Below are 15,332 nucleotides of genomic sequence, written 5' to 3' on the forward strand. Positions count from 1 at the left end.
AGGGATACAGTTACTATATACAGTTACTATATAAGGCTATCACTGTGTATTAGAAGACACTAGTCCTGGTCACTCTCTAGTACAGGGATACAGTTACTATATAAGGATATCACTGTGTATTAGAAGACACTAGTCCTGGTCACTCTCTAGTACAGGGATACAGTTACTATATAAGGGTATCACTTTGTATTAGAAAACGTCAGTCACACAGAAGTTTGGGGGGTTCCTGTCACCCCAGCCAGTAACTTTCCTCCCCCCTCCCAGGGGCCCGGCCGGGGCCCTCAGCCACTCACCAGGACGTGGAGCAGCAGCATTCTCATTCCCCAGCAGCGACTGGCAGAAGCCATCACACGGCTGCCACGTCTGGCCGCGCAGGCGCAGTGGAGCGGGACAGAGGCATGCTGGGAATTGTAGTTTATTCCCCCGCGGGCTGTGGAGACTTCTCTCGGGACAGCCCAGACACAGGGGGGTCACAGGCAACCCAGATGTTGTGGAATTACTAGTCCCACCATGCCACAGGTTAGCAAAGCTTTGCTGGACTCTCAGGATAAATAGTAACTGTAATATACTGTATATCTGTGAGTTACACAGGTAATATACTGTATATCTCTCAATTACACTGGTATATACAGTATATCTGTCAGTTACTGTGGTAATATACTGTATATCTGTGAGTTACACAGGTAATTGACTGTATATCTCTCAGTTAGACTGGTAATATACTGTATATCTGTCAGTTACACGGGTAATATACTGTATATCTGTCAGTTACTGTGGTAATATACTGTATATCTGTCAGTTACACAGGTAATATACTGTATATCTCTCAGTTACACTGGTATATACAGTATATCTGTCAGTTACTGTGGTAATATACTGTATATCTGTCAGTTACACAGGTAATTGACCGTATATCTCTCAGTTAGACTGGTAATATACTGTATATCTCTCAGTTACACTGGTAATATACTGTATATCTGTCAGTTACTGTGGTAATATACTGTATATCTGTGAGTTACACAGGTAATTGACTGTATATCTCTCAGTTAGACTGGTAATATACTGTATATCTGTCAGTTACACGGGTAATATACTGTATATCTCTCAGTTACACTGGTATATACAGTATATCTGTCAGTTACTGTGGTAATATACTGTATATCTGTGAGTTACACAGGTAATTGACTGTATATCTCTCAGTTAGACTGGTAATATACTGTATATCTGTCAGTTACACGGGTAATATACTGTATATCTGTCAGTTACTGTGGTAATATACTGTATATCTGTCAGTTACACAGGTAATATACTGTATATCTCTCAGTTACACTGGTATATACAGTATATCTGTCAGTTACTGTGGTAATATACTGTATATCTGTGAGTTACACAGGTAATTGACCGTATATCTCTCAGTTAGACTGGTAATATACTGTATATCTCTCAGTTACACTGGTAATATACTGTATATCTGTCAGTTACTGTGGTAATATACTGTATATCTGTGAGTTACACAGGTAATTGACTGTATATCTCTCAGTTAGACTGGTAATATACTGTATATCTGTCAGTTACACGGGTAATATACTGTATATCTGGTAATATACTTTATATCTCTCAGTTACACTGGTAATATACTGTATTTCTGTCAGTTACACTGGTATATACTGTATATCTCTCAGTTACACTGGTAATATACTGTATTTCTGTCAGTTACACTGGTAATATACTGTATATCTGTGAGTCACACTGGTAATATACTGTATATCTCTCAGTTGCACTGGTAATATACTGTATATCTCTCAGTTACACTGGTAATATACTGTATTTCTGACAGTTACACTGGTAATATACTGTATATCTGTGAGTCACACTGGTAATATACTGTATTTCTATCAGTTACACTGGTAATATACTGTATATCTCTCAGTTACACTGGTAATATACTGTATTTCTGACAGTTACACTGGTAATATAGTGTATTTCTGTCAGTTACACTGGTAATATAGTGTATTTCTGTCAGTTACACTGGTAATATACAGTATATCTCTCAGTTACACTGGTAATATACTGTATATCTCTCAGTTACACTGGTAATATACTCTATATCTGTCAGTTTCACTGGTTTATACTGTATATCTGTCAGTTACACAGATATATACTGTATATCTGTCAGTTACATTGGTATTATACTGTATATCTGTCAGTTACACTGGTAATATACTGTATATCTGTCAGTTACACGGATATATACTGTATATCTGTCAGTTACACTGGTATTATACAGTATATCTCAGTTACACTGGTATTATACTGTATATCTCAGTTACACGGGTAATATACTGTATATCTGTCAGTTACACGGGTAATATACTGTATATCTGTGAGTTACACAGGTAATTGACTGTATATCTCTCAGTTAGACTGGTAATATACTGTATATCTCTCAGTTACACTGGTAATATACTGTATATCTGTCAGTTACACGGGTAATATACTGTATATCTGTGAGTTACACAGGTAATTGACTGTATATCTCTCAGTTAGACTGGTAATATACTGTATATCTCTCAGTTACACTGGTAATATACTGTATATCTGTCAGTTACACGGGTAATATACTGTATATCTCTCAGTTACACTGGTAATATACTGTATTTCTGACAGTTACACTGGTAATATACTGTATATCTGTGAGTCACACTGGTAATATACTGTATTTCTATCAGTTACACTGGTAATATACTGTATATCTCTCAGTTACACTGGTATATACTGTATATCTGTCAGACTGGTAATATACTGTATATTTGTCAGTTACACTGGTAATATACAGTATATCTCTCAGTTACACTGGTAATATACTGTATATCTCTCAGTTACTTTGGTAATATACTGTATATCTCTCAGTTACACTGGTAATATACTGTATATCTGTCAGTTACACAGATATATACTGTATATCTGTCAGTTACATTGGTATTATACTGTATATCTGTCAGTTACACTGGTAATATACTGTATATCTGTCAGTTACACGGATATATACTGTATATCTGTCAGTTACACTGGTATTATACAGTATATCTCAGTTACACTGGTATTATACTGTATATCTCAGTTACACGGGTAATATACTGTATATCTGTTAGTTACACTGGTAATATGCTGTATATCTGTCAGTTACACTGGTATTATACTGTATATCTCAGTTACACGGGTAATATACTAAATAACTCTAGTGGAATAATAGTAAGACGCTGATATTCCTCCTGGTTTTCTGCCAGTAAAAAAAGCCAATCTGTTCCTCCAGAGATGTAAATGACTAGGACAGGAGACTTCAGCATTCCTTTATTTTTTCACCAACGCATTCCGACTGAATTCTCCAGTCTTTTACAAGGTAAGTGAGATTAGGAGTTTTATGGATTCCTCTTTATATTCAATTGAACCAATCAGAAATGTGCTAGGTTATGACCTTCCTTACAAATATCAGATATCAAATACTTCCCCCTTCATTTCCTTGTACCCACCAGTCCATACCCTTACCCCATGGCAGAGATGCACCATGTTAGATGCATGGCACATACCTCACCCCAGCTCTTTCCTTTTTCAGAGCATTGAATCAAACCAGTACACCACCTCCTGTGATGTGCCCGTTAGGCTGAGCCATCCAGTCTTGTACGTGTCTGTTGCATCATGCCTATCTGTCTTTCGTAATAACATGCTTATCTGTTTAATGGTAAACTTCAAAATTCACAAATAAAGAGATTAATATATGTATATATATATCAAATGGAATTTAGTATACAAAGATAATTATCTAAAAAAATGTTTTGAATTGCGAAAAAATTGGAAGAGTATTTAAGATAGATCACATCTGATAGTATTATATAATCAATTACAAATATTAAACCTCTAATATCAGTTTCTATAATATAGTTATCAGTGAATAGAAGATTTTTGCAAAAATGAATCCTAAATATAATTATAAACAGCAGATTGGATTACATAGAAACTGGGAGTGACGTTACGCAATTCAGGCCTCAATTACAGTTAAGGGAAAAAACAAACCTCATTTCCAGCTTATAAGTGACAAAATGTAAGACACAGATCAGTGTTAAATCTCTAACTTCAAATCATATATTAAATAGCATAAAAACATTTATAAAAAAAAATGTACATTTTGAAGAACTGGAAGTGATATATCGTTAAGGATAAGTCACGACTGCAATGTTGCATTAAAATATGTAATATTCAACACTAAATTTTACTAAAATTGTATCAACCAGTGGAATTTACTATAGAAATAATTCGGGGTGTAATAACAATAAAACACATCATATTTAGAATGAAACGGAAGTGACGTGACGCAATGGAAGCCGCATTTTCATTTACTTTCTAAATGGAATATCGTTGAGGCTCCATATTAAGAAAGTCAAGCCTCATTTTTTAAATCGAAAATAGCTTAATACTAATAGCAAATTAAGAAAAAAACAAAAAATTACTAAATTCATTTAAAAAAATTATACATTACAAATCATTGTTAAAAATGCTGTTTAAGCCTCAGTTGCTTTCCACACGCAGTAAGAAAAGAAGCCCAGCCATGTTGTCAAATATAATTATATAATCCTTTCAAAGATGAAACAACTATTTTTTTTTGTAAATTCTATTTTTTTTTAAAATGGTGCATCAAATACATATGTGAACAGCAGTATAAATACAGTTGAGTAATTTTTTTAGCCATCTGCTAATTAATCACATATAAATATTAAACAGCGCCTGTAAAGTCATTCATTGGGTTGCGTTGAGACAATTAACATCAGGTTTCACAAACAGAGCTGTAATCGATGCAAATAAATGTATCAAAAGATGTGTAGTTGCCTACCCACTTTTTTGTATAGGGGATAGTAGAAGGGGAAGACAGGGAGGGAAAAGGTGGGTAGGACTTAGTCTTTATTTATTCCATTGGGTGTATAGTGCGGTTTCCTTAAATTCCATCCATTCAAACCATAATAGGTAGTATACCCTATATTTATCGCCTGAGGAGTAAATTAGGTCATCCATAGACATGTAAAAGGCTAAACATTCAAACCATTCTTTGATAGAGGAGGCTGCTGGGGATCTCCAATGGAACGGTATCACAGCCTTTGCTGCGTTGCTGAGGTATTTCACCGTAGATTTTTTATATTGGGAAATGGGCACTTCAGTATCGTCTAGTAGCCAATAAGTTGGACAATTTGGTAAAGCGGATCCCACTATCACGTTTGAAAGGAGTATAACAGTGTCCCAAAAGGGCCTGAACGCCGAGCGTTCTCACCAGATATGTAACAGAATGCCCGGCGCCAATTGGCATCTCCAACAGAGATCTGGAGTTCCTGGGAACATTTTAGCTAGGAGGCTGAGACACCGGTACCACAGAGATAGCACTTTATATTGTGTTTCCACCACTTGCACACATACTGAGCTGGCTTGAGGCTTAAGTGCGCTGAAATATGTCACTCCAATCTTGTTCAGATATAACAGTTCTCAGCTTACGTTCCCAGTCGCTAGTGAATTTCAGTAGTACATGGAAGGACTGTTCAATCAATATGCTATAGATAGCGGATAAGGTATGTTTTGGATGCTGAGGAGCTGTACTTAAGAACTCAAATTGTGTGAGTGTCCGCCCTGCCATCTCACGGAACCCTGGGGAGCCTATGAAGTGTCTCAGCTGTAGATGTCTCCATATATCTGTATTGGGTAAGTCACATGCACCTACCAGCTGGCCGATACGAGTGACCCCTGCCTGAATACAGTGATGAATAGCCTGTTTTGGCTGGCTGGGGGTCTGGGTTATCGAAGAGTGGGGTCAAAGGTGAGTATTTTGTTGAGATGTGTGGGGTAGTTCATAGCTTAGACCATTTTGTCAGGGTAGGAGAAATTGTTGGGTACTTGATAATGGGAAGTGATGATTGCCAAGAAGTTAATCTGTGTTCGTAGTGTATGTATCTCAATCCAAACCCATTGTTTATCTGATCCCCCTCTCGTCCAATCGAGAACCCTATTCAGCATGACAGCATCATAATACGTAGAGAAATGCCTTAGTTGTAAATCACCAGCATGTTTGCCTCTGTAAAGGATGTTATGCTTGAACCATGAGACGGGGATGTGGACCGGGAGCATATGTAGCAGATAAAGGACTCTAGGGAGTAAGTTAATTTTCACTATATTGACTCTACCTATCAGGGTAAAGGCCTTCGGGCGCCAGTCTCTCAAATTGTTTCGAATGGTGGTAGTGATGGGTTAGAAATTATCTGCGTAGATCTTTGAGACATCTGTGTTTATAATCTCCTCTAGATATTTGAATTGGGTAGGATGCCGGACGAAGGGGAAAACTGTCTTCAAACCTTCAAGTACCTCCAATAGTGTTGTAATATTAAGGGCCACAGATTTTAATTAATTAACTTTAATGTTGGAGAGTTCACCAAACGTGTGAAATTCAGACATTAGATTCCATATTCAAATTACAGGGTTAGTGAGGATAGCAAGAGGATTGTCTTCGAAAAGAGCAAGTTTAAAATCTTTGTTACCCAGCTTCAAGCCAGAAATATTCGGATTCAATCTAATGGACTGTGCTAAAGCCTCCATAAACAGGATAAAGATCATTGGGGACAGAGCACAGCCCTGCCTGGTCCCGTTGGTAATGCTAATGGGTTCTGACAGCTCTACATTAACCCGGACCCTAGCCGTCGGATGGGAATACAACATTTGAATCCATGCCAGACTCAAGTGACCCAAGCCCAAATGATTGAGTATGCCCATCATGAAATCCCAGTCTACCCAATTGAATGCTTTTTTCGCATCAGTGGATAACAGGACAGTTGGGATATTAGTGGATGTTGCACACTGCATGAGGTCTATTATTTTTGTGGTGTTGCCTCGCGGCCCGGAATAAAACCTACCTGGTCTGAGTGACCTATCTGAGGTAACGGTGATTTCAGCCTATTGGCTGTAAGTTTGGCATATAATTTTAGATCCACATTTAACAATGATATGGGTCTGTAGCTAGGGCCTAAGGCTGGGTCTTTTACTTCTTAGGGCAATACTGTAATATGGGCCATCAGGGAATGGCGTGAAAAGTGGGACTGTGCGGATATTGAGTTGAAGACCTGGAGCATAAGTGACATTAATTGTGTTTTGAAGGTTTTGTAATATGATACTGTAAAGTCATCGGGGCCTGGGCTCTTCCAGGAAGGTGTCGTCTTAATTGCTTCCTCTAGTTCACCAGAAGAGAAGGGGGCCTCCAACATTTGTATATTGTCTGCATCTAGTGTGGGAAAGTCAATCCTGTTGAGATAATTGGCTATACGTTCCCGTAAGTCAACGTGCAGCTGGGCTTGAATCGCTAGTGAGGGTATAGAGTTTTGACTAATACGTGCAGAATGCCACGGCTATATCAGACGAGGTGGCACATAATTTCCCGGTATCTGATTTGATACGTGGTATGTACAATTCTGCTCTTGAAGCCCTCAGAACCCGTGCCAAGAGTTTGCCAGATTTATCTCCCCACTGATAGAACTTATTACGGCATTTACGGTAATCCAACTATATTTTGTCAGACATCGATTTATTCAATTCCTTTCTAGTTTCAGCCAGCCCGACTAGTGTATGTGTCTCCTGTGACGCTTTATGTCTCATCTCTAGGGATCTAATTTTCTCAAGGAGCGTATCTCGGTAAGCAATTTTTGGCTTTTTCATGAGCGTGCCTAACTGTATGAGTTGTACCCGAATAACACACTTGTGGGCTTCCCATAGACAGATTTTAGACCTATCAGTAGTGTCATTCAATTCAAAATACTCCTCTTTTTTCGTCTCAATTTGGGCTTTGTTACAGGTGTCTTGGATTAAGAGCTCATTTAGTCTCCATGTATAGAGTCTGTGGCCCGGATGGGGTAGTGAGATTGACATATGAACCGGGGCATGATCAGACCATGTGATCTGACCTATCTTGACTTCTTTTAGCGGGGTTAAGTGAGTGTGGTGTAAGAAGAAGTTGTGCAGTCGGGAATAAATGTTATGGGGTGTGAGAACAAAGTGTAATCTGTCTAAGACTCAATGTATCGACCAGCTGGTGAAACAACCATTTTAAATGTTACAAATCTCACAAATATATAATTTTAACTTTAGACTTTGAAATAATTCTGTCTTTGTAAGATCTTTTTAGCGGACAAAGGAATGGAATATGCCATAAAACATTTTTTTCTTCCATTCTTCATCCAATGCAGAGTTCAAAATACTGTACATAGAAAAATATAAAACATAAATATTTTAGATTAAAAAACATTTTAAATTAAAAAACATTTAAGTACAAAATCTTTATTTAGATCATGTAGAATCAGGATAATTTAAAAATCCATGTAATTTCTGTTTTAGACAATTGATTTTCTATATTTCTATATCTCCTATTGGGTTTAATCAAGTCTATCCCTATAAAAGTAATAAGGTGTTTTTGTCTACAATTATGTTGAACTTTAATATGTGGTGTCAATGAATGTGTTTCGATACCTTTCTTAATGTTATATAGATGTTCACTGATACTATTTTTAAAGTTCTTGTTGTTTTGTCTAGATAAAACAAATCACATCTCCATTCTAATAGATATATAGCATTTTTAAAATTACATGTAATAAAACTATTGATTTCATATGTTTGATTTATCACTACAAAAACATTTTATTATTATTTCTACTTTTACCTGTTCTGCACGCAAAACAGGTTCCACACCTATGAAAACCCTTTGCTCTTAGTAATCCTCCCTTCAATTTTTTTTGGAAGAGTACCTGTTACCAAACAGTCTTTTAAATTTACATTTCTCCTATGTATGAATGTTGTTCTTTCCGGAAGGAATTGGGAAAGGGTTTGATCCTTCAATAAAATACTCCAATGATTTTGTATTTCTTTTTCTATTATTTCGTCATGACTATCTGGTAATAAAAACTACATTTGATTCATTTTTGTTTTCTTTATTATGTTCTTTATTTTTAGGATATAATAAATCCTGTCTGTTCATTCCTAGAACTCTTATTATTACCATATCTAAAAAAAAAAATTGTCATATCCATTTACATTAAAATTTTGTTTAATTTCATCCATTTGTTGTATTAAGGTTTCCTCTTCTGTGCAGTTCTTTAATCTCAAAATTGACTGTAGGGAATACCATCCAACTATTTTTTGTGATTTTCACTGTTCCTAAAAATGTATTAATGTCAGTTGATTGTTTTTGTAGCATTTTGACTGCATTTTCTCTTGATGAATGTATATGTCTAAATCCAGAATATTAACCATAGTCTTACTAATATTACAGATCAATATATATATATTCCAATTATTATTATTTAATCTAAAGTATAATTGGTTCAGGGATTATTCACTTCCTTTCCAAAAAAATAAATATCATCTATATACCATAACCAGGATACCAGGTTTGCCCCAAAGCCATCCACCTGTAGATGTTCCCAAAATGCCATAAATAGGTTGGCATAACTCAGAGCAAACCTGGTACCCATGGCTGTTCCCATTCTTTGCAAATAATAATCACCCTAAAAATAAAAATAATTGTTCATTGAGATAAATTTGATACCTTCTTTCAAATTTTTTGAATAATCTGATTTATCAAAAAAGAACTATGAAGCCTTCTATCCCTCTTTGATGTTCTGTAACTCTGTTTAGTGATGTCACATCTGCTGTTAAGAAGAAAACATTTTCATTTCAACATAATGCTTGCAAAGGTTCCAGTACATCTCCAGTATCTTTTAAACAAGATAGATTCTCTTATAACTAACAGTTGTAGGCGGTTGCCTATAAAGGAAGATAAAGTTGGTTATATACTGTTAACTCCAGATACTATAGATACACTAGTGGATTAGGTAGACCTATATGTATCTTTGGTGTATGTATGTGTATATATATATATATATATATATATATATATATATATATTACGATTATATATATATATATATAAATATTTCTGTTACGGTATCACACTATTTGGGTGTCTTCTCTCTTTTGCATGGATATACTGAGATACACACGTACGTATATGACCGCAGTAAAAGCATCTACCCTGCATATTGATGAGCTGTTATCAAGTCTAAAGTTGGTCCGCATATGTACATACCTTGGCTTCTGGGTTACCTTACCCATTAGAATACACCCAAGGCGCCACACCCCTTCTTGTTTGACATTTTCTAATCTTACTTGGCATACCATCCAATTTTGAAGGGAGGCGGCCACTTTGATACTAAGGAGGTGTCCGGGTGTGAATCGATATTGAACTACTACTTATATTTATTAATTTCTGGAATAAGCGCCACTGTTTTTTGTCATCATTTGCTTTTATATATATATATATATATATATATATATATATATATATATATATATATATAGTCCCCCTTTAGCGTCCGGCTTAATTATTATACTTGCTTCTTTTTGTAAATTCTTAAAGGTCTCCTTTTTCTTTACGTAATCGATTTGATGGTATATTTCTTTTTTTAGTTGTATTGACTTTTTTAATCTCATCTGTAACTAGATTAATAAAAGTATCAATGTATGAATCCTTAACATGAGTTGAGTTAAAACATGATTTATTTTTGAAAATATATGTGGATTTATTTGGAATATTTTCCACACCTTCTTTTTTGGGTATATCCTTTTTTATTTTTCCACTGTCTTGTTAGACCTGTGTACAGTCTATAGGAATAAGTGTTAGGTTACAGATTGTAAGTGCAGCGCTGAAGGTTCAAACATCTTTCTCCTTATTACTGGTAATATACTATATATCTGTCAGTTACACTGGTAATATACTGTATATCTGTCAGTTGCACTGGTAATATACTGTATATCTCTCAATTACACTGGTAATATACTATATATCTATCAGTTGCACTGGTAATATACTGTATATCTGTGAGTTACACTAGTAATATACTGTATATATTTGAATTACATTGGTAATATATTGTATATCTGAGTTACACTGATAATATACTGTATATATTTGAATTACACTGGTAATATACTGTATATATTTGAATTACATTGGTAATATATTGTATATCTGTGAGTTACACGGGTAATATACTGCATGATCAAGTGGCTCCAGCAAGTGGCTGCAGCAACACTACATACTCCGCGTAGACTTCGTTGACAACCGTGGCACACTAAAGTAACACAAACTCTACAAAAACTTTCTCCTAAATCAGAACGTCGCTGGCGTAAATCTTGTACCTCTAATGATTCATCACATATACTGGTATCTACCACTCTAATAGAAATCCTCTGGACTCTGCAAAACAAATATACTTCCAATCTCTCATCTATGCTCAGGCTTCTAACCCCAAATGCCTTTTTAACGCATTTAAATCTCTTCTCAATTCTCCCACCCCAAATCCTCCAACTACCATCAGTGCCCAGGATCTTGCTTCCTATTTCAGGGACAAAATTGATAAGATCAGATTTGAAATTATATCATCTCCCTTGACAGGCAATCGGCTCAATTCCTTTGTAGCGCCCTCTGACACTCTCTCTTCATTTGAGCCCACAAATGAAGGGGAAGTTTCTACTCTCTTTTCATCTTCCTACTCTACCTCCTGTCCTCTTGATCCCATTACCTCACAAATTGGTATGTCCCTGTCTCCTGTGCTCATTCCCCCTCTAACTAAAATCTGTAATCTATCTCTTTCTACTGGTATTTTTCCATCACTATTCAAGCATGCAGTGATTACTCCCATTTTTTTTTTTTTTTTTTTTTAAAATTCTGACCCAAACTCTCTCGCAAATTACCGACCCATCTCTCAACTCCCGTGCCCCTCCAAGCTTCTCGAGAGAATTGCCTACACTCGTCTCGCACACATTCTTACAGCAAACAACCCATTGAATCCTCTTCAGTCAGGCTTTCGCTCTCAACACTCCACAGAGACTGCACTGATCAAGGTTGTCAATGATTTGATCACAGCAAAATGAAAAAAACATTACTCTCTTCTAATTCTCCTGGATCTCTCGGCTGCAATTGGCACTGTTGACCACTCTCTCCTCATACAAACGCTACAATCCCTAGGTCTTGTAGGCACTGTCCTATCCTGGTTCTCATCCTACCTATCTGATCGCTCTTTCAGTGTTAATTTCTTTGGATTCACCTACTTTATCAGTTGGATTACCACAAGGCTCAGTCCTAGGTCCTCTGCTATTCTCTATCTACACCACTTCTCTTGGAAAACTAATAAGCTCCTTTGGATTTCAGTATCATCTCTATGCAGATGATACACAAATCTATCTATCCTCTCCTGATCTTTCACCATCTGTGTTGTCTCGTGTTACTGACTGTCTTTCTGCCATGTCATCTTGGATGTCTTCTCGCCAACTCAAACTCAATCTTTCAAAAACTGAATTAATAATATTCCCACCCAAAAACATGCCTGACATTTCTATTTCTGTTGATAACATGACCATAAATCCCACTCCGCAAACTCGCTGCCTAGGTGTAATCCTTGACTCGCAACTATCATCTCTTCCCCACATCAACTCTATATCTAAATCATGTTACATACATCTAAAGAACATTTCCAGAAAAAGCACATATCTCACACATGAAACCGCAAAAACCTTAATTCATGCACTTATCATCTCCCGCATCGACTATTGCAATTCCCTCCTTACTGGTCTTCCCAAAGTCAGACTTGAAGCCCTACAATATATTTTGCACGCAGCGGCTAGATTGATTTTTCCTTGCAAACCGCTCTTCCTTTGCTGAGCCACTCTGTCAGTCTCTACCTTGGTTGCCTGTATTTCAACGAATCCAATATAAAATTCTTCTACTAACATACACGCCGTCAACAAAATTGCGCCGACATACATCTCCTCACTTGTCTCAAAATATCTCCCTACTCGACACCTCCGTTCTGCACAAGATCTGCGTCTCTCTTCCACTCTCATCACATCCTCCCATTCTCGGTTACAGGATTTTTTTTGGGCTGCACCCACTTTGTGGAATTCCCTCCCTCACACAGTAAGACTTTCCTATAGTCTTCAACCTTAAAGCGTTCTCTGAAAACCCCACCTCTTCAGACAAGGTTATGATATTCCTCAACCACCATCTTAATCTCCCTAGGTTACCCTATTACCACCCTCTACACAACTAACACAAGACAACAACCCTCTGACCAACATTGCTACACACAGCCCACTCAATACTTTTACCTTTGCATTCTAGCTGGTCCAGTGTGCAATATGATGTAGTACATGACCTTGTGTTTCAAACTCCCATTGTCCCATAGATTGTAAGCTTGCAAGCAGGGTTCTCTTACCTCTCTGTCTGTATGTATTACCCAGTATTGTTTTATTACTGTTTGTTCCCAATTGTAAAGCGCTAGAGAATTTGCTGGCGCTAAATAAATAAATGTCGATGATGATATGTCTGTCAGTTACACTGGTAATATACTGTATATCTATCAGTTACACGGGTGATATACTGTATATCTGTCAGTTACACGGGTAATATACTGTATATCTGCCAGTTACACTGGTAACATACTGTATATATCTCAGTTACACTTGTAATATACTGTATATCTCTCAGTTACACGTGTAATATACTGTATATCTCTCAATTACATGGGTAATATACTGTATATCTCAGTTACACAGGTAGTATACTATATATCTACCAGTTACACGGGTAATATACTATATATCTACCAGTTACACGGGTAATATACTGTATATCTGTGAGTTAAGCTGGGTACACACTACACTGTTTTCGTCCAATAATCGGCTCAAACAGCCGACACACGACCGCTCGTTCAAAAGTCGGGTCAGTGTGTGCAGTGACACGATGGTTGAAAGTCTGCCCAAATGGACGATTGTCGCCTCATTTGGTTGGTCGTACCGTTTAATATTTTCGTTCCAATCTCGTTTCCGCTGTGTAGTGTGTATAAACTTCCGACCGATCCACAACAGTGAGTACGAAATTACAGTCATTGCTCACGACAACATGGCTGTAAAAAGTCGCTAAAGGGACGTCCGCTCTTCCCTTTATCGTCCTAAACAAGGCTAGTGTGTATGTAGTCCATGGACCGAGCGATCAGACCATCGATCGCAAGTAAAATTGCTCGGCATAAAAAGTTGGTCGAAATTTCTGTAGTGTGTACCCAGCTTTACACAGGTAATTTACTGTATATCTGTGAGTTACACTGGTAATATACTGTATATCTGTCAGTTACATGGGTAATATACTGTATATCTCTCAGTTACACGGGTAATATACTGTATATCTCTCAGTTACACGGGTAATATACTGTATATTTGTGAGTTACACAGGTAATATACTGTATATCTGTCAGTTACATGGGTAATATACTGTATATCTACCAGTTACACGGGTAATATACTGTATATCTGTCAGGCGCCGTCCGCACGGCCGCCTGACTGTGTGATCGCGCGTCTGGTTGCTAGGCAACCAGACGCGTCATTTCCGGATTCCCCCTGCCATCCATTTCCCCCGCAGTATGACGCGCCCCGTTGCTAGGCAACGGGACGCTATGTATTCCCGGCGGCAGGCATGACAGCGCTCAGCGCTGAAGCTGATTGGATCCTCACATTATTTAAACCCCTTCCTGTCCTCTAGTCAGTGCCAGAGTATCAGGTCTTCCTGCCTCCAGCGTTTCTGTGTACCAGTTGCTATATTGTTCCTGACCTTCCTCGTGCTGCCTGTGACCCTTTTGACCCGGACCGTTTGACCACCCCTATCTGGATTCTGCCTTTGTACTGCGCTCTCTGAAGATTACCGACTCGGCTTGCCTCACCATTCTTCTGGATTTCCCTTTTGTACCTCCTCTACCTGAACGTTGCTGAACCGGCCTGTCTGACACCCCCTTGTATCTCGCTGTGGACTCTAGGAAGGACCGCGACCTGCGTGTCCCTGCAGCGGAGTCCATACTTCCTTGCGGGGGTTCCTGGTGAATACCAGGGGCACGTTAGACTCCGCGCCTTCCTCTGAGTTGCGCCAACAACAGCAGGTACCTTCTACCAGTCATACACCCACTAACAGTCGTGACAGTATACTCTGGCCATGACAACGGAGGGGTCTGGTGAACCGTCTGCTCGTGACCTACTTCTGCATTTGGCCCAATGAGTGGAGCAACAAGAAGCAGCCCAAGCGCATCTTCTACAATGTGTCCAAGGGATTGCTACCCGCTTCGATACATTTCAGAATGCTGCACCCGCTACACCAGCCATAACCTCTGCGGCATCCACAGCATCCAGTGTGGTTACGGTCTCTACAGCGGCCTCCG

General features: G+C 37.9%; 2 protein-coding genes across 2 annotated transcripts in view; one reads left to right on the forward strand and one right to left on the reverse strand.

Annotated features, from left to right (window-relative positions):
- Window positions 1-376, reverse strand: part of PDIA5 (protein disulfide isomerase family A member 5) — a 39,675-nt gene extending 39,299 nt beyond the window's left edge. The window contains exon 1 of the mRNA XM_075181148.1: window positions 294-376. Within this exon, the coding sequence (XP_075037249.1) occupies window positions 294-347 (54 nt within the window). The 5' untranslated portion in view covers window positions 348-376. The remainder of the gene's footprint in view (window positions 1-293) is intronic.
- Window positions 377-433: 57 nt separating this feature from the next.
- Window positions 434-15,332, forward strand: part of SEMA5B (semaphorin 5B) — a 279,879-nt gene continuing 264,980 nt past the window's right edge. Inside the window, exons 1-2 of the mRNA XM_075181160.1 lie at window positions 434-519; window positions 3,314-3,400. The gene's annotated coding sequence lies outside the window, so the exon portion shown is untranslated. The remainder of the gene's footprint in view (window positions 520-3,313; window positions 3,401-15,332) is intronic.

Source organism: Mixophyes fleayi, chromosome 7, assembly GCF_038048845.1.
Source record: "Mixophyes fleayi isolate aMixFle1 chromosome 7, aMixFle1.hap1, whole genome shotgun sequence".
Classification (NCBI taxonomy): domain Eukaryota; kingdom Metazoa; phylum Chordata; class Amphibia; order Anura; family Limnodynastidae; genus Mixophyes; species Mixophyes fleayi.